This window comes from Pleurodeles waltl, chromosome 12 (assembly GCF_031143425.1).
Source record: "Pleurodeles waltl isolate 20211129_DDA chromosome 12, aPleWal1.hap1.20221129, whole genome shotgun sequence".
NCBI lineage: Eukaryota > Metazoa > Chordata > Amphibia > Caudata > Salamandridae > Pleurodeles > Pleurodeles waltl.
This window is the reverse complement of record NC_090451.1, coordinates 654129770-654154963: the sequence shown is the minus strand read 5'-3', so window position 1 is coordinate 654154963 and position 25194 is coordinate 654129770. Positions and strand designations below refer to the sequence as shown.

The 25194-nt window shown below is 43.2% G+C and overlaps 1 protein-coding gene across 9 annotated transcripts in view; it reads right to left on the bottom strand.

Annotated features, from left to right (window-relative positions):
• Window positions 1-25194, bottom strand: part of CELF3 (CUGBP Elav-like family member 3) — a 282700-nt gene that overhangs the window by 16381 nt on the left and 241125 nt on the right. For 3 of the 9 annotated variants that reach the window (XM_069218316.1, XM_069218312.1, XM_069218314.1), the window contains 7 exons: window positions 24621-24764; window positions 22875-23016; window positions 19052-19201; window positions 16950-17015; window positions 15853-15960; window positions 13703-13846; window positions 11745-11878 (listed from right to left, as the gene is read on the bottom strand). In XM_069218316.1, the coding sequence (XP_069074417.1) occupies window positions 11751-11878; window positions 13703-13846; window positions 15853-15960; window positions 16950-17015; window positions 19052-19201; window positions 22875-23016; window positions 24621-24764 (882 nt within the window). In that variant the 3' untranslated portion in view covers window positions 11745-11750. Of the gene's footprint in view, window positions 1-11744; window positions 11879-13702; window positions 13847-15852; window positions 15964-16949; window positions 17026-19051; window positions 19202-22874; window positions 23017-24620; window positions 24765-25194 lie in introns of all 9 variants that reach the window. The other 6 variants (XM_069218315.1, XM_069218308.1, XM_069218310.1 and 3 more) reach the window with 3 other exon arrangements.

Here is a 25194-nt window from a genome sequence, read left to right as displayed (position 1 = left end):
ACTTGGTTTGGGTTCAGTGGTAACGCTTGTTTGAATGTGCAGCTCTTGGGACAGATTGCTTGGCTTTGGAGCCATCATATGGTATCTAGTTTACTGGATTTATGGATCTAGATACAGAGGTCCAGTGTAGGTCCAGAAGGGCAGGATTCATGACAGAAGTTCAGGAAATCCATATAAGATCCATCTCAATGTAACCACTTGAAACAGAGCTCATTCATACAGTACGTGGGTATCAAGTCAATCTGTCTCAGATCCAGTTTTCAATGTTCTATACAGTGGACCCCTCTGATCTAGAACCTTTACTTTAGGCAACATTTAATAGGGAGTGCAGCTGTATAAAATGACTGATCAGCTGTTAAAGAGTTCGCATTTTCCTCTAGTCCCACTTATAGCTTTTAAAACGACAAGTGAGATTGAACTTTTTGTATTACCTTCCAGTGGTTTAAGTGCACACAAGAAAGATGTGGTCTGGAGAAGAAAACCACCATGAGAACATGTTGGTATGTTGTTACATGCACTGACTTCCTGGCTGACACTGTATCCACCTTTTAAATAATAGAGTTAGCTTTAGGACTGACAAAAAAGGCTACCTTCCTCTTCAGCCAGACTAGAACTGGCATGCCAGAGCTATCTAGCACAGTAGGATAAGCAAGCTGGCACAGATGTGGTCACATTCCCTGCAACCCCGCTTTTAATGCTGGTGATGGTTAACATCATCAACTTCAAAAAGATGCACTTGAGGCAAGAAAAGGCCAGTTGTTCTCCAACTCAGAGCTGTCCTTCAACAGAGCACACCTCTTAGAGTACCAGATTTCAGACAGCAGGGTTATCCACTATGTGTCTCCGATTTCAAAGGCATCTAAACTGAGACAGCAAAAAATAAAACATTGCGTTACACAGATCTTGTAGAGGTAGGCCTTACTGCACACACCTATACCTCTGGTTGCACATATCTTATAGGCTAAGACCGTGGGCAACATGTCTGCCCTGCAGGATGGCTACATGTCACAGACTCAGGCATGAATCCGGGGGCCGACAGCAGACAGCTGAACAATCACACAGGTCGACTGCTTTTTCATTAGGCAGATATCAGACAGTGTTTCCAAACTTAAGAAGCAATCAGTTGGCTCGGTGTTCAATAAGGTCTGATTCTGAATATGTGAGCGGCTTCTGTTCTAGCTCCTGAAAGAGGCTGCATAATGTGAAAAGCAAAGGTAACACAGTCTCTCTAAAACAGACTTTCTGTTTCTTAAAAGGAATACTGTGTGCTTAAAATAAACAGTATCTCAGAGTGAGTTAATAGCATGCTGTTAAAATAGATAAATAATATGGGGTCTGAAAGAAAACACAGACTAGTTAATGCTAACATGAGACTCCTTGGTATGATTTCGCGAGACAGCCAACCTTTGCTTTTTTTTTTACCACAAACCTTCAACGCGATCCAAGAGAAGGGGACCAGGCCCTTGGTAGATCAGGCGAAAGTTGAGCATGGCTCCCTCTGTAGCTTGCAACTAACTGACCAACAAAAACGAAAGCAATGTATTTATGGTGGCTGCTTCCACGCCCAAGGACATAACAGATTTATCTATGTTATGGCACAATGAGTTCTGGAATCAAGTTGCATGATCACAATTAAACACACATACAAATGGGATGGTCCAGGGTATAGGTGAAATATTAAAAAGAAGCAACTTACCAGTAACACTTTTTTTGCAGCATAATAACTGCAGGATTTAAATGCTTCCAATACTCCTGTCTACTAGTGTTTGGGTTCTCAATAGTCTATACAAAGTTTAAAAAGCATCCCATGGCATTAGCAGAGGGCGTGCCTGTAGACAAGAGGCAAATTATATTGACAGGAATACCGCAATATCACAAGCTTAGTTTTTAATTAACCTTGTTTAGAAGAGTGTGTGATCTAATTCTACAGCCTTTTCAGTGAAAAGATTGGTTGGCTCACATGTGAATCTATAAAATATGCCAGGGCTGCAAAAATACATTTTCAATACGTTCTTTTGAAGCGGTGTATTTTGATAGATTCCCAGATATTTAGAACTGAGCAATTAGTATCGTTTGTAAGAGACTGGATCGATAAAGGGCAAATGTGGAGGAAATTACACCATGCTGCTTGGCCTGCTTGTGCACATCAGTGTCCACTAGAAAGCAAAAAATTGTGCGTTGAAAAAAATGTGTACAAAGTGCCATGTTGTCTCTTCTCAGATTCCTACGAGCAAAATATTTTAACAGTCACTGTGTTCCTCTTTTGCAGACTAGGTCTAGGTTTTCAGCCTTTTCAAAAGTGAAACACACACATCTGTTGTGCACGTGAACTCTGGTATTCAAAACTGAAAAACGCAACACTTTCACCCTCTAGTGAGCATAAAGAATGTTAGATGTTTAACTGTGGATGTGGACAAAACAAAGGCAGCTACTAACTTATATAAGATGGACACACAGGGAACAGGAAACTCCGGCTGGTCGATGAAATCCAGCAACTAGGTCAGTGATGGATGTTATGTCACATTGTCTAATAGGGTAACCACATGTAGCTCCTTCATGAAATATTAGCTAAAATTTACTTCAGCTTCTGATTTACCTGTGAAAAACGTTGGGCAAAGGTGACTACCCTCAAATGTTTCGCTCTACGCTATGCAATGGCATTTACTACTGTCCTCATGCAGAATTGTGATGCAAAAAAAGTGAGCACACAAAAGTAAAGCTAGGTATTGTTTGCAGCACTTGGCATAGCTTTGCAAAGCACTAGAGTCGTAAAAAAGTTTAGTCAATCTGAGCTCTAGTAGCCAAATTGATAAATTCCTATTTTCACTATCTCAGGCAATTGCACCTAGATCAGCATTTCCTGACTTTCCATATATCAGTTGTTTATGCCTTGGAAGGTAGCAGCCTCCTCCTTTGTTCTCCTGCCATTGCGACCTACAACACTGGGCATACACTGAGCACATGGCATTGCGCAGGGAAGAGAAGCGTGGGCCGGACGGTTACCCAATTCAGATCTGTGGGATGCTCTAGTCCAGGCTCAGAAAAACATTATCTCTAATGATGATCTCCCACCGTGAGAAGGACCCCTCCCCTACCCCTGTTCTGTCTGGAACCCTGCATTTGGGCGACCCCTCCAAAGCTTTCTTATAGGGACTACATTAATATGTCGACTCCATACCCATAGCACATCGCTGGCCCCGTTTCACAATGTGCGGAATGCTGACCCGGTCATCAAAACAGTTCACTAAATGTCACACAGGACCGCTAAACCTAACCCCCTCCTTCCATCCTTCCCCGTATTATGCTGTTTGTAAGTTGTACTAATGCATCACAGCTGCACTAATAATACAGTCCAGAACTGCACTGATAAACTAGCAATACCTGTCTTGCACCCTCTGTATACTTGCTACTTGAACTGTATTGAGCAATATTGTACCGTATACAAGAATGCTTTGAAGTGTAGGATGTCTCTTTTGAAAATTAATAAAATCGGTTAAAAAAAAAATATGTTACTTACGCTGTTATTTCACCTCAGATTGATTCAGGAATAAGGTCTATCTCGCTCTTCCTAGTCTGTGCAATTCTCAAGTGTGGAATAGAATAAAACACTGCAGCTAAGCATTACTGAAGCTTAGAATATAAATAACTACATATTGCAGGTTTGCATTGCATACATGCCAACATTTTAGACGAGGAAAGGGGTAGAATAAAAAAAAAAATTGGGAGAATGTATTTTTCTAATTGACTTCTATTGAAGCAGAGGCAATTTCAGGTGGGAAACAGCCATAATAATGCAATTTTTGGCTTAAAAATCGGAAGTCTCCAGTCTGAATCTGGGCTATTGGCATGTATGGCATAGATCAGGGCTTTAAATTGGAAGAAAAAAACTGGGGGGGGTCTCTCAAAGGGGCGGGTGGCCGATGTAATTAAGACGTGGCTTAAAAACATGTAAATTTAAAATCTGCCCGACTGATATTTTACTGCTTCTACTGCTTCTTCCTGTTGTTGCATAAATACTTCAGTTCTGAAATAATGTAAGGGGTCTCTATGAAGTTACATCAAAGGCATGGAGGGCGGTACTGCTGTCGAGTTAGGATTTTATTTTTCACCCTGAGGTTGAGGGCCAAAATGGACAGCCTGAAAGGGACCCGTCTTGGCACCTGCTTTTTAGAACTACCAATGATGAGCGGAAGAGTTTTTACCATTATCTAAGCATACATCAAGGTATTTTTTTCAGTTCATAGACATTCCTGCAAAACATTACGGCGCTTGGTGAAACACTTGGCACTGAGCTGATGCAAAGGAGATGGTTATCACACTGAAAACTAATTTTGTCCAGCAGAAATGAAAATGTCACTTACCCAGTGTACATCTGTTCGTGGCATTAGTCGCTGCAGATTCACATGTGTGGCACAGTCCGCTGCCTGGTGTTGGGCTCGGAGTATTACAAGTTGTTTTTCTTCGAAGAAGTCTTTTTGGTCACGGGACCGAAGGACTCCTCCCTCCTCGGCTCCATTGCGCATGGGCGTCGACTCCATCTTAGATTGTTTTCCCCGCAGAGGGTGAGGATGGAGTTGTTTGGTATAAATAGTGCCCATGCAATGGAGTGAATATGTATGTACGTTAAGAGTTTCTAATAATTATTTACAAATGTTCAGATGTTTAAGATTTATGATCTACTTCTAAACGGCTACAGGCTTCCCGGGGAGGTGGGAGGGTACATGTGAATCTGCAGCGACTAATGCCACGAACAGATGTACACTGGGTAAGTGACATTTTCAGTTCGATGGCATATGTTGCTGCAGATACACATGTGTGGCATAGACTATAAAGCAGTTACCTCCCCTAAAAGCGGTGGTTTAGCCTGTAGGAGTTGAAGTAGTTTGGAATAATGTTCTTAGTACAGCTTGGCCCACTGTAGCTTGTTGTGCATTTAGTACGTCTACACAGTAGTGTTTAGTAAACGTATGAGGCGTAGACCAGGTTGCAGCCTTACATATTTCGCTCATAGGAATGTTTCCTAGAAAGGCCATTGTAGCACCTTTCTTTCTGGTTGAGTGTGCCTTTGGTGTAATAGGCAATTCTCTTTTGGCTTTAAGATAGCATGTTTGAATGCATCTGACTATCCATCTAGCAATGCCTTGTTTAGAGATTGGATTTCCTATGTGTGGTTTTTGAAAAGCTATGAACAGTTGTTTTGTTTTCCTGATTAGCTTTGTTCTGTCAATGTAATACATTAGTGCTCTTTTGATGTCTAATGTATGTAGTGCCCTTTCAGCCACAGAATTTGGTTGTGGGAAGAACACTGGCAATTCTACTGTTTGATTTAAATGGAATGGTGAGATTACTTTTGGCAGAAATTTTGGATTTGTTCTTAGAACTATTTTATTGTTGTGTATTTGAATAAATGGTTCTTGTATGGTAAATGCCTGTATTTCACTTACTCTTCTGAGGGATGTGATTGCAATGAGAAATGCGACCTTCCAGGTTAGATATTGCATTTCACAGGAATGCATGGGTTCGAAAGGTGGACCCATGAGTCTTGTTAAGACGATGTTAAGATTCCATGAAGGAACTGGTGGTGTTCTTGGTGGTATAATTCTTTTTAGCCCTTCCATGAATGCTTTAATAACTGGTATTCTAAATAGAGACGATGAATGAGTAGTTTGTAGGTAAGCAGATATTGCTGCGAGGTGTATTTTTATAGATGAAAAAGCGAGATTTGCTTTTTGCAAATGTAGTAAGTATCCTACTATGTCTTTAGTAGAGGCATGTAATGGTTGTATTTGATTGGAATGGCAGTAGTAAACAAATATTTTCCACTTAGATGCATAGCAGTGTCTAGTGGAAGGTTTTCTAGCTTGTTTTATGACCTCCATGCATTCTTGTGTGAGGTCTAAGTGTCCGAATTCTAGGATTTCAGGAGCCAAATTGCCAGATTCAATGATGCTGGGTTTGGATGCCTGATCTGTTGTTGGTGTTGTGTTAACAGATCTGGCCTGTTGGGTAGTTTGACATGCGGTACTAGTGAAAGGTCTAGTAGAGTTGTATACCAAGGTTGTCTTGCCCATGTGGGTGCTATCAGTATGAGTTTGAGTTGGTTTTGACTCAACTTGTTTACTAGATATGGAAGGAGAGGGAGAGGGGGAAAAGCGTACGCAAATATCCCTGACCAACTCATCCATAGAGCATTGCCTTGTGATTCGCGGTGTGGGTACCTGGATGCGAAGTTTTGGCATTTTGAGTTTTCTTTTGTTGCGAACAAATCTATTTGGGGTGTTCCCCAAATTTGAAAGTACTTGTTCAGAACTTGGGGGTGAATTTCCCATTCGTGGACTTGTTGGTGGTCTCGCGAAAGGTTGTCTGCTAGTTGGTTTTGTATTCCTGGAATAAATTGTGCTATTAGGCGAATGTTGTTGTGAATCGCCCACTGCCAAATTTTCTGTGTTAGGAGGCACAATTGTGTTGAGTGTGTTCCTCCTTGTTTGTTTAAATAATACATTGTTGTCATATTGTCTGTTTTGACAAGAATGTATTTGTGTGTTATTATGGGTTGGAAGGCTTTTAACGCTAGAAATACTTCTAACAGTTCTAGGTAATTGATATGAAATTTTGTTTCGTGTATATCCCATTGTCCTTGAATGCTGTGGTGATTGAGGTGTGCTCCCCAGCCTGTCATGGAAGCATCTGTTGTTATAACGTATTGAGGCACTGGGTCCTGAAATGTCCGCCCTTTGTTTAAATTTTTGCTGTTCCACCATAGAAGCGAGAGGTATGTTTGGCGGTCTACCAACACCAGATTTTGAAGTTGACCCTGTGCCTGTGACCATTGTGATGCTAGACACTGTTGTAAGGGTCGCATGTGTAGTCTTGCGTTTGGGACAATGGCTATGCATGATGACATCATGCCTAGAAGTTTTAGCACAAATTTTGCTTGTATCTTTTGGTTTGGAAACATAGCACTTATTACCTTGTGGAATGCCTGCACTCTTTGTGGACTTGGAGTGGCAATTCCTTTTGATGTGTTGATGGTTGCTCCTAGATATTGTTGTGTTTGACACGGTTCTAGGTGTGATTTTGTATAGTTGATGGAAAACCCCAGTTTGTGAAGGGTTTGTATGACAAATGTGGTGTCGTTTGCGCATTTTTTTACTGTGTTGGTCTTGATTAGCCAATCGTCTAGGTAAGGGAACACATGTATCTGTTGTCTCCTGATGTGTGCTGCTACTACTGCTAGACATTTTGTGAACACTCTTGGTGCGGTTGTTATTCCGAATGGCAACACCTTGAATTGGTAATGTATTCCTTTGAATACGAACCGTAGGTACTTTCTGTGAGAAGGGTGTATTGGTATATGAAAGTACGCATCCTTTAGGTCTAATGTGGTCATGTAATCTTGCTGTTTGAGCAGTGGAATGATGTCTTGTAGTGTGACCATGTGAAAATGGTCCGATATGATGTAGGTATTTAGTGTCCTGAGATGTAATATTGGTCTTAATGTTTTGTCTTTTTTTGGAATTAGAAAGTACAGGGAGTAAACTCCTGTGTTTTTTTGTTGTACTGGTACTAACTCTATTGCATCCTTTTGCAGTAGTGCTTGAACTTCTAGTTCTAAAAGTTCTAAATGTTGTGGTGACATTTTGCGTGTTTTGGGGGGGATGTTTGGTGGGAAGTTGTGGAATTCTATGCAATAGCCATGTTGTATTATTGCTAATACCCAATTGTCTGTTGTAATCTGTTGCCAAGATTGGTAGAATTGGCTTAGTCTTCCCCCCACTGGTGTTGAGTGAAGGGGTTGCGTGACTTGAAAGTCACTGTTTAGGTGGAGGTGTTTTTGGAGTCTGGAATCTTCCCCTACTCCTTGGGAATTGACCCCCCCGATATCCCCTGAAACCTCCCCTTTGGAAGGAACCCTGATATGGTGTGGTTCTTGTTTGTTGGCTGGTGGTGTCTGTGGGTTGGCCACGAAACCCCCCTCTAAATGGAGTTTTTCTGAAAGAGCCTCTGCTCTGCGGGGAGTAGAGTGCGCCCATGGCCTTGGCCGTGTCTGTGTCCTTTTAAAGTTTTTCAATGGCTGTATCCACTTCAGAGCCAAAAAGTTGTTTCTCGTTGAAGGGCATATTAAGGACAGCCTGCTGGATTTCAGGTTTGAAGCCTGAAGTGCGTAGCCAAGCGTGTCTCCTTATGGTGACAGCAGTGTTGACTGTTCTTGCTGCAGTATCGGCTGCGTCTAGTGAAGAGCGGATTTGATTGTTTGAGATCGTTTGTCCCTCTTCCACTATTTGCTGCGCCCTTTTTTGGTATTCCTGGGGAAGATGGTCTACGAGAAGTTGCATCTCGTCCCAGTGTGCGCGGTCATATCTGGCCAACAGCGCTTGTGAATTTGCGATGCGCCACTAGTTGGCTGCCTGTGATGCTACTCTTTTCCCTGCCGCATCAAATTTTCGGCTTTCTTTGTCCGGAGGTGGGGCGTCGCCAGATGTATGTGAATTTGCTCTCTTGCGAGCTGCCCCTACTACCACGGAGTCAGGTGGTAACTGCGAAGTAATAAACACTGGGTCTGTGGGTGGTGGTTTGTATTTCTTATCCACCCTTGGGGTGATGGCTCTTGATTTTACTGGCTCTTCAAAAATTTGTTTTGCGTGCCGTAACATCCCTGGTAGCATTGGGAGACATTGGTATTGGCTGTGTGTAGCCGAGAGGGTGTTAAATAAAAAATCATCCTCTATAGGATCGGAATGCAGTTGGACATTGTGGAATTCTGCTGCCCTAGCCACCAGTTGCGAGTATGAGGTACTGTCCTCTGGCGGTGACGGCTTTGTGGGGTATGACTCGGGATCATTGTCCGGCACTGGGGTGTCATACAGGTCCCAAGCGTCTTGATCCTGATCGTCATGACTTATGGTAGTTTGCGCTGGTGAGTGCATTTGTGGCGGTGTTTGTGCCGGCGATGCCTGTGGTGGAGAGGGCGGAGGCGTGACTTTTTTAACCACTTTGGCTTGTGGTTGTGCGTCATCCTTTGGAAGTCCGATCCTTCTTTTCCTCATGATTGGGGGAAGGGTTGATATCTTCCCTGTGTCTTGCTGGATGTACAGTCTCTTTTGTGTGTAGTCCGATTCTACACTTTGGAGCTCTTGTCCAAATCTGTGCATTTGGCCACTTATTCCTTGTTCCTCTGAGTAGGATGAAGGTGTGGTATTTTTCGGCGCCGAGAGAGAATCTTTTTTCGGTTTCGGCACCGACAGAACTTTTGTTCCTTTCGGCATGGATTCTCGGTGCCGATGTTTTTCGGTGCCGGTATCTTGTTTTTGTCTCTCGGAGCCGCTTTCTCGGCTCCGAGGTTGCTCCATGGCGGTCCCTCGACCGGAGTCGGGTGTCTTCGCTATGGGCGTGCCCTTTTTCGGCGCCTTCGACGGGTCGCCTGTTTTATGGGTCGAGCCATGGCCTGTTGGCAGTGGCGTCCCCTGGGCTTTCGGTTTGTCGATGGATTTACTTTTCGACGTCTTACTCACAGTTTGTTGCTGTTGTTCGACGTCGGAGTCTCCGGATTCTGATTCCGGAACCGAGAATGTTTCCTCTTCCTCGTCGAAACGTTGTTTTGTCGACGTGGACGCCATTTGTTGACGCCTGGCTCTTCGGTCCCGGAGTGTTTTTCTGGACCGGAAGGCTCGACAGGCTTCACAGGTATCCTCCTTGTGCTCGGGGGACAAGCACAAGTTACAGACCAAGTGCTGATCTGTATAAGGATACTTACTGTGACATTTTGGGCAGAAACGAAACGGGGTCCGTTCCATCGGCTTCGATGTCGCACGCGGTCGGGCCGACCAGGCCCCGATGGGGGATCGAAACTACCCCAAAGTCTTCCGATGATCGGTGTCGATGTACCTAACTATTGCGATACCGAACGGAACAATACCGACGCTTTCTTCCGAGATTCTGACTAACTTTCCGAACCGAAACACGGAGCGAAAAGGAATACGTCCGAACCAGACAGCGGAAAAAAACAATCTAAGATGGAGTCGACGCCCATGCGCAATGGAGCCGAGGAGGGAGGAGTCCTTCGGTCCCGTGACCAAAAAGACTTCTTCGAAGAAAAACAACTTGTAATACTCCGAGCCCAACACCAGGCAGCGGACTGTGCCACACATGTGTATCTGCAGCAACATATGCCATCGAACCTGAAAATTACTCCTTAAGGCAAATCGTCAAACTTGCATATGGACTGACTATAATAGTGGTCACATGAAACATCTTATGACAGGAAACCCCCGGTGATGCTGTTAGGTGATCAAAATCCTTCATGAAATGATGTCCGATATCAAAACCGCACGGGGCACTAATCACTTGGGGTTCTTTACGATGTAGCACTTCCAAGGTGGTCCATCAGGAAGAGCAGTGTTTTTTATTTATTTTTGTGGCCGATGCAACAGTGATGCGGTGCCAAAGAACGATATTGTACATCAAGTTAAATATATTTCAATTTTTTTAGGGAAGTTGTGCAGTAAGTGTATGGTTACTCTAAACAGTAATAATACAACAGCCTAATGGCATTAAATGCACCAATTAGGAATTCACTGAAATGTTGTCCCATAAGAAGAGCATGCACTGGGGTTTTGTCTCATGGTTAGAACAATAAGGGATTATCCGCTGACAACGGAATACCCCATGGTACACTTGGACAAGTAACCAACATGACTCTGCTTTCATCTGACCCTAGACTTTTACGTTTTACCATTAGCAGATGATTTCCAGGGTGGTAATTGAGGAGCTCGTGTGGATATGGTCAGATGATAAAACAGATGATATTTAAGATTCTTGAGTAACCTATTCACTTTACATTGGCTCCCACGCCATGGATGAACGTACCACATGCTGCTCTGAGTATTTTCCAACTCGTCGTAAAGGGTCTGGTCAAAGAGAAACATAAGAAGTGGGTGGAGCCATAGGTAGTGGGCTACAATTAAGAAGACATTGTTCCTTCATCTAAAGATAGTGCAGATCACTATTGGATCAGATATGCAAGAGGAGTGAAGGATGTATTTATTTTACATGAACACATTTTTCATTTTGATATGGCATAAACTTAAAAGGAAGTAATGGAGCCATTGGTACTAGAAGCAGTATGAAGAATGGTAAATTGATACGAGAGGCTGCACATTCATTTGTCGCCATTAACTTAAGCTCTACTTGACGAGCCCGATAAGCAAGCTCCTGGCTCACTTCCATGTCCTCTTTAGGATCCTTTCTTTGAGGAAATTATCAGATAGCATTTAGAAATATAAGCCCCAACCTCTTCTACTCACTTTGCAACATTCAGCCATGCATGTCCCAGCTATCCTGAAACTTCAAACAGTACTCATTGATTAAAGAGGTCTCTTTTGCTCATGAAACAGGGTTCAGCGACTGAAGTTCATCTTCCACCACCCACCAAGAAGTGCTCGGCAATGGAGTAGAGACAATCTGTGCAGGTAGAACGAGCCGTAAATCCCTCTTTCCATCACTTAGCAGGTGACGTCTCTCCTCACTCACAGTGCAGCAACAAGCAGTGGTAGCTTCGTCGACTGTGTCAAGCCAGAGAGGGCTTTGCGATGGAAGTACTGCCTTCCTTTACTGGTCAGACAAGTTTTAGCAATGCGAGCTCTGCCTTCCCTCATCCACAAGGCAGCACTTGGAGACTGAAGCCACATCGTCACTCATTTTCTGGCAGTGTTCAGTAAAGGAAATCAAACCCTCCCCACACTCACCTCTTCTTAGTATGGTCGGTTTGCGTCCTTCGGCCTCTTCAGCTGCACCTTCAGCCTCTTCATGCCGATCTGGAAACCGTTCATGGCTTGAATGGCAGCTTGTGCGCTGGCAGGATTGTCAAAACTTACGAAACCTTTCAAAACAATTGTGAAAGAGGAAGGTTCAGTGAACATTGAATACTACTGAGTGTTCCAGTGCATTGTCGGCCGCTGTTATCCATATGGCAAAACTATAATGGACCAGGGAGATATTCAGAGAAGTGACTACAGTAAATTAAAGCTACATATCACCTAGGAGTTGAGGCCTTTCCACCACAGAAGTGTGGCAACTCTGACACCTAGCTAGATGGGCTTGCCCCTTGTTGCCCCTGGGACTGCCTTTGGTACCCTTGTCCAGGTTTAAGAAGGCAGTGACAACAAGTAAGTAGCTAGGAGTCGCCTGGCTCTAAGAGGCCAGATTACTTTCTGCAGCTACCACTCTTTGTTCTTGCTTCATTTTCTCATCCGAAAAATAGGAGGCTGATGAATGCCTAAGGGTGGGGCAATAAGTAAATGCTGTAAAGTAATCGTGGTACAAAGGGTACCTAGTGCCGCTCCCATAACCTCTGGTTTTCCCAATAGCGAAGCTGGTGACTGAATTACCATCTGGACAATTGCGTTCTCTCAGCTCCTAAATAAGACAAGGAAACTGAGAATTCGGAATTCTGACCATTTCAAATAACTCTTTGCTGCCCTCCCACGTGGAATCAAAGATTCAGGTATCAGTTTAAGATTTGTAGATGATGCCTGTAGAGTCCAGTGTCACGTCACCGAAACAGTCAATGTCAACCAGGACAAATGGCTGCCAACCCTATGTAAATAGTTGAAACAGCTACACTTCAACTTCGAAGCTGATTTGTCGTGACACAGGACCATCACAGGCTCTGCATAATTCTGTGACAAAACCAGGACAGGGACAATTGCAGGACATATGCCACTGCACCACAGTCCCTGTCTTACCAGCTTCAGCTTCAATCGGGTTCTTCAAACAGTGATTGATTAGAGCCTTATCAAGCTGTGGTGTGGTGTTTCACAAAGAGCAGGGTTCTAGCCCTCAGCATCATGCAAACAAAGCCAATGGGCTACCCCGTTCTGAAGGAGGCTGCCTATACACTCATCTAAATGGGAAAACAAATGTTGACCACCCCTTATAAAACTGTACTGTTATCTCATTAAATTTGAAGGTGCCTGTGATTTCTCAACAGCTAGGTGTGAAAAATACCAAACTTACACCTATGAGCCATATCTCATGTCTATTTTTGATTTGCTGCATTACGCTGCATGATTTAGCACTAGAGCTCTCCTCTCACTACATGTGTTCTTCACAATTTACGTATTAACTGTGCATACATTTAACACACTTCTGTTTTTAGAGAAATCTTGTGATATCACAATGTTTCTCTTGCTACGCAAAAAAATCACTTTTATCTTTGAAAATCACCTCACTGTTTTCTGTAGATGACTGCAGTTTTTTGTTAAAATACATTTTTTTCTATTTCAGCAAGGACTGGACCGACCTACCTGGTACTTTCTTGCCCCCTTTAGCCTCCGCGGTTGATCACATATTGCTCATTTGCATGCACTGCAAGTCACAATTCTAAAACCTCAATCAATGCCAACCATCCAGGGCATGTCAGAGAGACTAGAGTGGACCCTCCACTATCAAGGCATGTGCATCTCGCTAACTCACACAGTGGGGGTGTATTGATAGCGTTTTGGCTACTCCATGACTCCAAACAATTGCCAATGAACTTACATCAAATCATTTCACCTCGTCTACTGGTATCGTCTTGTACTCCCAACCTTAAGCAAAGAGCTTTGAGTCAGCCGAAGTGGCATACTGCACTCACATAACCACTAAATTAAATTGATAAAAATGGATTGGGGGGGGGAACAGAAACAATGACGGTGGGTCTCACCAAAACATTTGCTCTGGTTGGTTGCCCGATCCACAAACACTTTGGCAGAGATGACGTTTCCAAAGGGGAGGAACATCTGCAGGATCTCAGAGTCTGTGAACTCCTGAGGCAAGTGGTATATGAAGATGTTGCAACCTTCGGGCCCTAAAAGAAAAATGTAATTGAAGAGGTCGAGGCAAGCCTCATTAAACTGATCCCCATCAAGTGAGGCAAAAAATATAAAAAGGGTACACAATCGTGACACACGACACATTTCTATGAGTTAACACAAGGAATTGGAGTCGTCCTTGTAGTTGTGCATGGCGTTTGACAATTCCTCCCTAGTTCACGTGCGAAGTGTTAAGCATCCTTAGAAGTGTATAATAACTGCATTTCTAAGTATGGAATGTGACACTTCTTTAAAAGTGAGTACCTGGAATGTAACACTTCCATGCCATGTGATACTAACAAGTGGAATATGACACATCCTTACAGGTGAACACGTGGTATATGACCATACTTTACAAGTGAACTGACAGAATGTGACATACTGATACAAGTGGACATGATGCAGGTTAACAAATGAACTCTGAATATGACATGTCCTTTCAAGGGGAAACACGGGACGTCACGCAGCATTACAAGTGAACATCTAGAATGTAACAAACACATCCTAACAAGTGGAGAAATAGAATGCGGCACATCCTAACAACTGAATGCAGGGAATGTCAAATATCCTTACAAATGAACACCTTAAAAGTGACACCTCAGTACAAGGGGAAAACAAGTAATCCAACACATCCTTGCAAGTGGACACAAGGGATATAATGCATGAGTACAAGAGGACACAAACTCAAAGAGAAACAAATAGGCTCTTGATAACACATAAGCACCCTAATATACACCGAAAATAGCATGGATGCACATTGACACACAGAGGCGATTTAAAAGACACAGATTCTAGAATACTAACAGCAATCTCAGGGACCAAACACTTAGTCATCATGTAGACTATGACATACTTGCACGTTTTTGTTCTATCTCTGTAATTCAAAGGCTCCATGAAACAGAGACACTCATGAGAATACACAGGTGTCAGGATACATATAATGCCTGGATGCACACATACACTCATGGATATCCAGAGACTACAGGGCACAAGGTACCGATGATACTGGATACAAGTGGACTCTTTGGGGTACACACAAACTTACTAACTCGCTCTCTTTCTTCTCTCACGGCCTACCCCCTATCCCTCTGTAGAACTGACTCCCTGTGGGACATAGAGATTCCTAGGAGAATACAAAGATTTTAGGATCCATACAATGCCAGAGATGCACAGAGACTTCACGGCACACACACAGATTAGGTGAGGCAAACACAAACGCTAAGAAGATACACACTGGCTCTTTAGGATGCACACCAACCTGCTTCCTCTCTGTCCATTTCTAGTCTCAGTCACTTTTACTCTCTTACTCTTCTTTCATCTCTCTCTCTTTCTCTCCTTGTCTTTTTATCAATCTCGTTCTCTCTCCCTCTTTATCTCTATTACTTTCACTCTCTCTTTGGTTAAGGTTGCCTTGTGAACAAACAGATTCTATGAAAGGCAGAGACTGACAGGCAGACACAAAGATTTGAGGATAGTTGTGATGCCTGGGATGCAAAGAGACTCCCTGTGATACACACATATTCTCTAGGATACATGCACAAAATACACTGATTCTTTAAGATACACACATACCTTCACTCTCAATCCACTTCTTTTTTCTCTCTCTTTCGCACTCTCTCTCATTGAGGTTCTCAGGGGAAAAGACAGAGAGTGATAATGCCAGGGATGCGCACAAACTCCCTGAGCCGAGCACACGCTTCCTCTGGATACACACAGACTCCACTATACACACACAAATGCACCAGGAAACACAATGACTTGAGTCTAGGATACAAACAGTACAACCCCTCCCTCTTTCTCTCTCGCTCCTTCTAAGGTTCTCCAGGGAACATAAGACTTCAGTGAATGTAAACACACGTTATAATAAGACAGAGACCTTCTATGGAACATAAACCTCTTGAGAACACACAGGCACTCATGGGAACATTTCAGCTCTACAGGAAACAGATACTCTGAGGAACACATAATCCATTTGTAGTTTGAAGTATGCCACTACCCATACCTTCTCTTTGCTGTTGTTGTTGTGGTGGTGGTGGAGGCTGTTGCTGGGGCACCAGGGTAGGCTGCTGCGGGAAACCTGCACTCACCAGGCCGTAGGCTGCTGGGTATGCTGCTGCCAGAAACCCCAGAACAAGAAAGAAAGAAAGATATAGGTAAGACATAATCAAAGGAAGTGCCATTGATCTCTTAAAATAAGCAGCTGGCCTATAACACATGGGCCTTGTGAACTCATTCCCTTCCAAAAGGGGTTAAGAATGGTATGCATATGTCAGGTTTTTATTCACTTCAGTTTGTTTTATTTTTTACACAATCACTAATAGCCACAGCACATTGCTGTGCCAGGTTTACCATGGTCTTTGGATGTTGTTGGGTATGGTAGGATGTGAGTCCTAGGGCCATGCATTATTTGCACCTGAATGTTTGAGAGTTAGGATTTTTTCCCTTGTTGGTAACTGCTTTCAAGTTTATGTATGGGTTGGGTTGTTGAAAAGTATCACATTACCATTTTTATGGCTTTTAGTGTGGTGTTGTTTGCATGGGATATTCTTCTTAGTGTTTTCTGCTGGTGAGTTGTTGGATTTTACAATTTGGTTTCCTACACAGCAAGGTATGGTGTTGCCAGCTTTGTGGCTTTTGTTGGATGGTGGTTTTATGAGGATGTGAAAGCCTCTGTCTTGTCTACCACTGGTGAGCCACATGGATATATCCCTCGATTGCTCCTTTGCACACAGACAAAAGATGGCGTCCAAGTGAATGTGTCATTCAGTGACACGCCAGAACTTTAACAACAATGTCCAAGGCAACAGCACTGTTAAAGGGTTGTTCCCATTGTAATGTCTGTGGTAAAATCTAGTGTGATGTTACTGCAGTATTTACATTTACTATTGTGAAGTCACCTCAGTAAGGAAAACTTAAATTGTGGTGTCACTGTAGTAAGTGAAAATCCCGGTGTGATGCTTCAGGAGTATGCACTGCTCCAAGTATGAAGTCAGAGTTGTAAGGGTAGTTCCCTACATGATGTCACCATAATGACTGTGGTTCCCATGGTGTTGGTATTGCATGCCTCTACCACATGGCTCATCTGACATCATACCGTACCTGTGTAATGCTGCATGCCGGCGTATGCCTGCTGGAGTGGGTCCAATTGGGCGGCGGGACTCTGAGCTAAAAACACAACAATGGGAAAACAAATGGCACATGTGAAATCTCTGGGAGTGGGTACTAGCGGCCTACTGGTGATAAAGGAATAGCTGCTTCTGGTGATTTTGTTTGACTGAGCATAAAAGAGCCCCTATCTTTGGGGCAGTATGGGGGTGGGGGGTATACAACGGGAACCACAGTTGACATAGGACTTTAGATATCTCACTCAAAATACAAAAGAATATTGTTTATACTTTTATACGTTTTTAAGACATGAACACATTTCTTAGAGATTTAGTTGTGATACATACATCCCTTGAACCAAAGAGCTTAATTGTAATCATCTTCATTATCCAAATGCTGACAAATGTCTTAAGGCCTGATTTAGAGTTTGGCGGATGGGTACTTCATCACAAAAGTGACTGCTATCCCGTCGGCCTTATTACAGGTGCATTAGAATAGAACGTTCCGTGCAGCTCACAATTTCCACTTCTCCCTATCTCTCGTCTCTTGATTTCCAACCCCACCCTTGCACACATCTCACAATGTCTCACCTCCCTATGTCATAGTTCCATTTTCCAGTTCTACCTCCTTCTATTTCTCTCACCATCCATTCACATTTCAAAATGTTCTTTCCTCCTTAATTCTCATCTCCTGATTTGGTTTTTAGGATATTATATGTACTTCTATTACTTTCCTGTCTACCTCAGCCCATTGCCCTCCCATTTCAAGCTCATCTTTTTCATCTTCCTACAGTCCTGCCTACTATATCGTGAAATAATCAATCTGTTACTTTCCGGTCTGGCATCCACCACATACTAAAATTAACAGTACTTCTTCCCCTAATATCTGGTCTTGCCATAACCACTTGGTTGGATTTCCAGTTCATTTTCCACCGAATCCCCCAAACGTTCATTCCTGCATACCTCATCCCATCCATAAAAAAGGCAAGTAGCCTCTGGATTCTGGTACTGATGTCATCGCTTCTTCAAATTTCTATTCTCACCCACACTGTGTCCCACATTTGTTGCTCCTCCTCTCTCAACCTACTTTCAAGTCTACCAATGCTTTGTCTTTAAAACCTCTCATCTACTATTTATTGTCCTGTCTCTACTGCATACCATGATATGAAGACACACCTTGCTCGTACCACTCACTTTCAAGCCCTGCCACTTCTACCAGTTTACAGCTCTGCCTATGAAGTCAAAGATTCCAGGCCCCCACATCACCTGTAAAAGCTGAATGCCTGATTTGCGCTCCACATTCCGGTGTCAAGTTTTCCTAGAATTTCCCATTTTCCTGCTCCCCTTCTCTAACATTCATAATTTTCATCTGTACCTCACTTATTTTCTCCATTATTTTGTTCCACGCCTTTTATCTCTGAGACAATGAAACAGTCGGCCCTCCAGCCTTGGCACTAGATAGGTTTTGGCTCAAGAGGAAGCGCCACCTTAACATGATACCCCAGAGAGAAGTTTATGAGGCTGCATTGGTGCCAGACCTGCACAAAGCATACCATCTTTGTTAGACTCATCATAAAGTGTCTAACCAAGAAACAGCTGTGACAGCAAAAGTCAATCGAGTGGTTTCCTGATTATTTGGGAATTGTATAGTCAGAACAAATCAACACCAACCACACGGAGATGACTTTCCAACCCTAATGTACATGCTCAAAAATGAGCCAGTGACCAGGAGTTGCACAAACTTGTAACCATGAATTAAAGTACGGGACGAGATGTGGCATAGCAGCTCAAGATGCTGCCACTGGAACCTGGAGACCCTGGTTTGCATCCCAGCCACAGCACTGGGATAAACAAGGTGTGCTTTCTGGACTAATCACATAATCTTCCTTTGCCTAACTGTGCATAAAATGTACTCCTGTAACCTCCGCTTGATGTACATGATCTTGCAGGTCATCTTCAGACCCTCACATAATGTACAATGCTTTGTTGCTTCACAGCTAGATTTGTGCTATGTAAATATCAATAACTATACACATGCAGTAAACAAATCCACTATGACCCTCAAGGAGCAAGAGAAGATGATGGATGTTCTGGTACCTGGGTAGGGATGAACTCCATTGGTGTAGATGGCTTCTGAGGCTGGCTGTCCACCAGTTTGCGTTGGCACGGCGCTGTACCCGTTTACTCCCAGTGCACCAGGAATCGCTGATACCGGAGTGGCAGATAAGGAGGGAGGAGTGCTGGTCCCTAAATCACCATAACAAAGAAAGTTGCCTTGAAAACATGATGGTTCTATGAGCTAGTGTTCTACCACAATAATGCGTCTTTAATATCGCTCTTCAACACTACTCAGTGAAGGATATTGACTTCCATTATATTATCAATGAAAGTATATACCAGTAGATTTTTACTACTGCCTTCTAGCACTGATGAATGATATATGCACAAAGCCTCACACTATCCTGTGTTTCCTGAAGCCTTGTTTTTTTTATAAGTACAACGATGCCTGATGAGTTGTAGTGTTTGAAAGTAGGATAGAAATTGTGGCTCTGGTGTCTAAAAGGGGTGTGTTCAAAGAAGCATAAATAAGATTTCTATCCTGGAGGTGGGGCACATGCAATGTAATTAAGGGCATGTCTTTATACAGGTTAACTAAAATCCTGTGCTTCATGCAGCGTGTTATTGACCTGTATTTGGGTGCTTCTATGAATTTCCTGTTATTGCATCCAGATATATCACACAACAACAAGCATATCGCAAAATAAACAAGACATATTGGCTTTGCCAGTGTATGTTATCCGTATTGAATACATGAATGAATAACAGCAACAACAATGATTTTCTTGTGAATAAGTAGAATTGAAAACGTTTTAATTCTTAAAATAAGAGACTGAGTTTAACATTACCAAGGTCTGTTGAACTGGTAGTGCTCTTCTGAATGTTTTATTCACTCCTGTTCTCCCAGCCACACCACTTCGCTCTCTAGTTCTCTGTTAGCTACTTACACTTTTTCTCTACACCTTTCTGAAATGCCCCATATTTATATCTCACATATCATCGATTTCCTTTTCAGCAATGTACTTTAACCATGTCCTTTTGCCTGCACTTTCGGTTCTCTTCGTAATGATTCTACCCCCACACACACATCCTTCTCTCCGTCTCTCTCTTCTGACTTTTAAGTACAGAACTTTCTCTTTCTTTGGTGCTGTCAGTTTTTCAGCTACTTTGTACATCTCCTTCATAAGCTTTTACACAGAATTGTAATTACAACTGGCTCTGTGTGCTCTGCGGAGAGGCAAAGGCCTGGCTGAGCATGTAGTTTGAACACTTTAAGGACTCACTGACAGGCACTGTAAGAAACATGCACAATCTTCAGCCTCAACCCCAGAGCTTTGAATCGTGACATATAATGAACACCAATCCACACCCTTAACATACCTAGACATACCCTAGAGGTGACTCAGTTCACACAATGCGCTGTGTAAGTCATACGTTGCACCAAAAAAACAACAGAAACAACATTTGGAAAAAGCAAACATTCTTAGGAAATGCAGGATGATGGAGGGAACTGCATCGCTGTCATGTATTACCTTATGAGCTTTTACACTTATTGTTGAGAAACTGATCAGTGTTTTTGTTGGTAAAGATAAGGACAGGAATGGTAGCATCACGTCTCAAAGTATTTTTTTAAAAAAATATTGTGGAATCTGAGGCCTGGCAGCCCACACTCCACCTAAATGCCCTGCTTCTATCTCCATGTTGAACGATACGTGCTGCCAGGCTGCTCTCATATTCTGATGACTGCTGACTGACATTGTTCTGCTATCTTTGTTGAATAATGCCTCATTGCATTTTCTCTCTTGAACACCCGATTCATTGCATCTCACCTTCGGCTGAATAGAGCCTTTTATTTTGGTTTCTGTCCCTCAGCAGAATGATGTTTGATGCCTTGCAGATCTTCCCCTTTTAAAGGTGGCTGATGTATTACTGTTCTCTTGTTATTGAGTATTGCTTAATGACTTGGTTTCTCTCTCTTCATTGAGTGCCACTTAACGCCTTGTCCTCCCTCAGCTGGCCTTGTTTCTCCCTTTATTGACCTGTTTCTGTCTTTGCTCTGTAGGATATATGTCACAAAACTGAGTGACAAAATATTGTCTTTCAGCAATATTGAGTGGAATGTACTGACTACTATTATATAATGAAGTGTTAATTCAGTAAGCTTACCTCCGGGTCTAAATACTATGAAAGTGTACATAACTTCAAGGTACATGGACTAGGAGTTAAGGAGACAGTGAGAGAGACTGAGGGTTGGACAAAGGCAGAGAAAGAGACAATGCATCAGTAAACAGTAATTTTTGAGGACTGCCTTTACTAAAGGGTCTAAGAATGTATTTGAAGGGTTCTCCATTTGCAGGGCAGTTAAACGCTTCTTAAACTCCTTCTCCAGTTTCAATGCACCAACGGCACTCCATTAAGTCTTTCTAAAGTCTCTTAGGGGGGTTACTTGATGTCATTTGAAGGTTTCAAAGTTTGGAAAGGATGATTTAGAGTTTTGCTAGGGGACTTTCCATCCACCAATGTAGATACATTTTCTTAGCCCACCACGGCGACGTTAACAAAGCTCACACATTTAGAGTATTCAAACAAAATGTTGAAGAGTTATTGATTAAATGGTTGCATCAGTCATAGAAGAAACCACTCTGGAGAGACCCGTGTGGCAAAAATACACTAGTGTACATCACTGTGGGATTTTGCCACCAAATATGCGAGCCGAAAATGTATCTGAAGCATGGTTATGTTGTCTGTGGTCACATGCCTGCCTAAGATTCTCAGGAAACTGGCTTTGCAGCATGTTAGGAACCCCACACTTTCATTCTATTGAAAGTTTCCTGCCAACTTAACACTATTTCAGAAGGCTTACTCTGCAAAAAATGATGGCGGATCTGTCATTCTAGTTTGAGCTGACGGTCCATCTTTACGTCAGTCTCTCTGGGCAAGATTCTTTGCCTCATCCATCAAGATGTTTTGGCTCACTCTCCAATCTTCTCAGGTAATTGATGTTTCTATCCTGTCTAGGGGCTCAAAGCTAGTTCATCATATGGTCCTTTGAAAGAATAGAAGAGCCCAGCATTCATATCTTTCTCAGTCCGTCAAATGTCAAAGGTTGTGGAGACAGTGCCACAATAAGCCCAGCTATAACTGTCTCCCAGAGCTCCAGTTGACTCTTGGGTGGAGACCTTTTTTATCACTGCCGTGGCTCAGCCTCCATAGTGAGAGCTAGTTAAAAAAAAAAAAAAAAAAAAAAAAAAGGTGCCTTTCAAACCCACCATACCACCAGGTCCCCAGATTTTTAACTATCCGAAGAAAGGCCCCCAAAGTAATGTCCACGATGTGCTGGGGTTTTCTCCATGTGTGGGACATATTTCTGATGTTCTTGTCTGGGAACCACATGGTCTAGGGGACAAAAAAGCCAGAGGCCATAGTGTTAGAAGTCCCGTTCCAAATATTGGAGGGCTTCCAGCACCATGTTTGCCAGTGGTTGCCCGGCCGAAAGGGTGTTCTTAGTGCTCCACTGTTAGAAAACTAGTAGCCCTAAAATCTAAATGAGGAAATGGATGCAGGAGGTGAGTGGACAGGACAGCTGCCAATCTTCGTTAATGACCAATTACCACCCTCCTTTAAATGAGCTCCTAAGCTTCTCCACTGAGGAATTCATTATTACATTTATATTGCTCTGCAATGAATCGGACCCTCATCCAATGAGGATGTTATCTTTCAGCTTTACTCGTTTTTTTGTCTATTAGGATCCTGCTCAAGGTTTTACATAGTGTATTTGGTGGTTCTTGTGGAGGTCTTCTCACCTTTGAATGCTCTCAAGCTGTCCTTACTTAGTCGACCAGTCCTGGAGACCATGGCTTACCTGATGAGGAGGTTATTGGTGTAGCGATGAGGCCGTTGGGGTTGATAGTTGCCATCTGCTGCATCTGAATGGAAGCCATGGTGGCCATTGGGCTGAGGTAGGCATTGTGAGCTGCAACTAGTGCTGCCTGCTGTTGCATGAGCTGTTGGAGATAAGAAGAAAGACACTTATTTCATGAAGCACACAAACAAGAAACAGTGGAAACGTCATGGAGGGAACCAACCAGGACTAAGAAAGGCTGGTGGTCTACGTAATGGGCCACTATTTAGATATATCTGACTTGAAAGTGATTTTGGGTTGCATTGTATTCAGCTCCCACCACCCCTACCTCAACCATACACGGGTAGCATCTCTTGGCATGTTCTTAGCATGAACTAAAGTAAAACATGAATTGAAACAGCGAGTGGTATCCAATCAGTAGGCAGGTGGGCAGCTGGTAAAGTCTAGACAGTAGCTGGGTTTCGGTTAGCAACTGGAAAGGATTCAAGATGTTCATTGTGCTGGGGCAGCAGAAGTTATGAATTGGACAAGACAATTAAAAGCAGGCAAGGAATAGGGAAGACGTGCATTCTACTTGGCAGGGGTAGGGAATGGAAAAGAGGCACATTTTTCGGGGGTGGGGGGTTAGACTAGAATGGGCTATATAACACTGGACAGGGTTGAGACAGGAATGGGCTACATTCCACTGGATAAGGGTAAACACTTGAAAAGAGCTACATTCCGCTGGGCAGTAGCAGAGACTGGAAATGAGCTACATTCCGCTGAGCAGGAGTAGAGTTTGGCTGGACAAGGGTAGAGACGAGAAATGAGGTACATTCCGCTGGGCGGGTATAGAGACTAGGAAAAATCTACATTCTACTGGGAAAGGTTAGGGATTGGAATGGAGGTACGTTCCACCGGGAAGGGCAGAGATTGGAAAAAGAGGTGCATTCTGCTGAGGAAAGAAATTATTGAACAGGTAAATTCTTCTGGCCAGTTGAAGGGAGTGGGAAAGTGAAACATTGTGCTGGGCAGGGCTAGAGATGGCAAAATAGGTGCATTGTGCAATGTGTGGGAAGGTGGTGCATTCCCTTGGACATGGAGTGAATACAGTATTTGTTAGCGAAATCAGCTCAGAATGGAAAAGATGTACATTCTTAGAGCAAGCAGACATTGACTGGGTCCGTGTGCTCATTTGAGGGGCTGCGCCATGGTCAAAGATCAGGCAAAACATGCGATTTGTTGGGCAGTGAGCACAAGCTGGGCAAGATGTGCAGCATGTGGGGATTGGGCATTATATGGATTTAAATGGTCCACATATAAGGATAGGAAATAAGATGTATTTGAGAGAGCAGCAGGAAAGTAATAGACCAGTCATCAATTTTCATGGGCAGTGGGGTAAGGCCTGAAAAAGGCACGCATTTTACCTGACAGCGAGCAAAGTTTGGAACAGATGACAACTGGATGAGAAGTGCATTTAAAAACCCTGCAGGAATAGACTGCGTAAGGAGTGTCATGCTCCAAAGGGTGCTCAGTCTCACAAAAGTAGGACTTGTAGATGCCATGGATACACCCAAAACGAGTAGGATGACAGCTTGGGGATGCAGCGCCCATGCGCCATATTAACCTGTCTTACACCACCTTCCCTGGAATTTCTGAACTGAAGATTTCTTGCAAGCCCAAAGCAGAAGGGTTATTATCCAGCCCCGGTGTTGGAACAGACAGGGGTGAAAAGACTGCTAGTGACATAAAAAAAAGGCATCTTACCGCTTGTGTGTAGGCGCTGTAGGCTCCAAACTGAAGCGCAATTGGACTGAACATCCCCAGTTGGTTGGCTACTTGCTGCATCCGGCGTAGCCCACGTTCCTTCTCAGTGTCTGCAAACTTCACAACGAGGCTGGATGAGGCTCCCTGAGGCAAGAAAAAGAAAAGTATTTCAAGAGTCAGAAGAGAAACAATGAAGATCCGAACTTGTAATTAACCAGCAATCCCCCCACCCTCCTCAATGCCCGTCACCTTGCTCTTAATGACTGCCTTGAGTAAAGTTTAAATACAACTAGATTTTTTGTTAAGAGCAGGAATCGCAGCAGGAGACACTCTTCGAATTCTGCACATCATCCAGAGCGCAGACTTCTAATTATATTACTTTTCGAGTTGCATCAAACAGCCTCCTCTACCTGCCCTATTTCCCTTTTGTAAAAATGAGGTTTGTTTTCCTAATTCTAACAGAGCTACTGAACTTCACTTGAATCTTCCACTCCTCCGTGAAATCAGAATTTTTTAAGAAAAATGTTTTAACTTTGAAGTGATGAGAATTGTCTGATCCCACTTAGCTATGTCA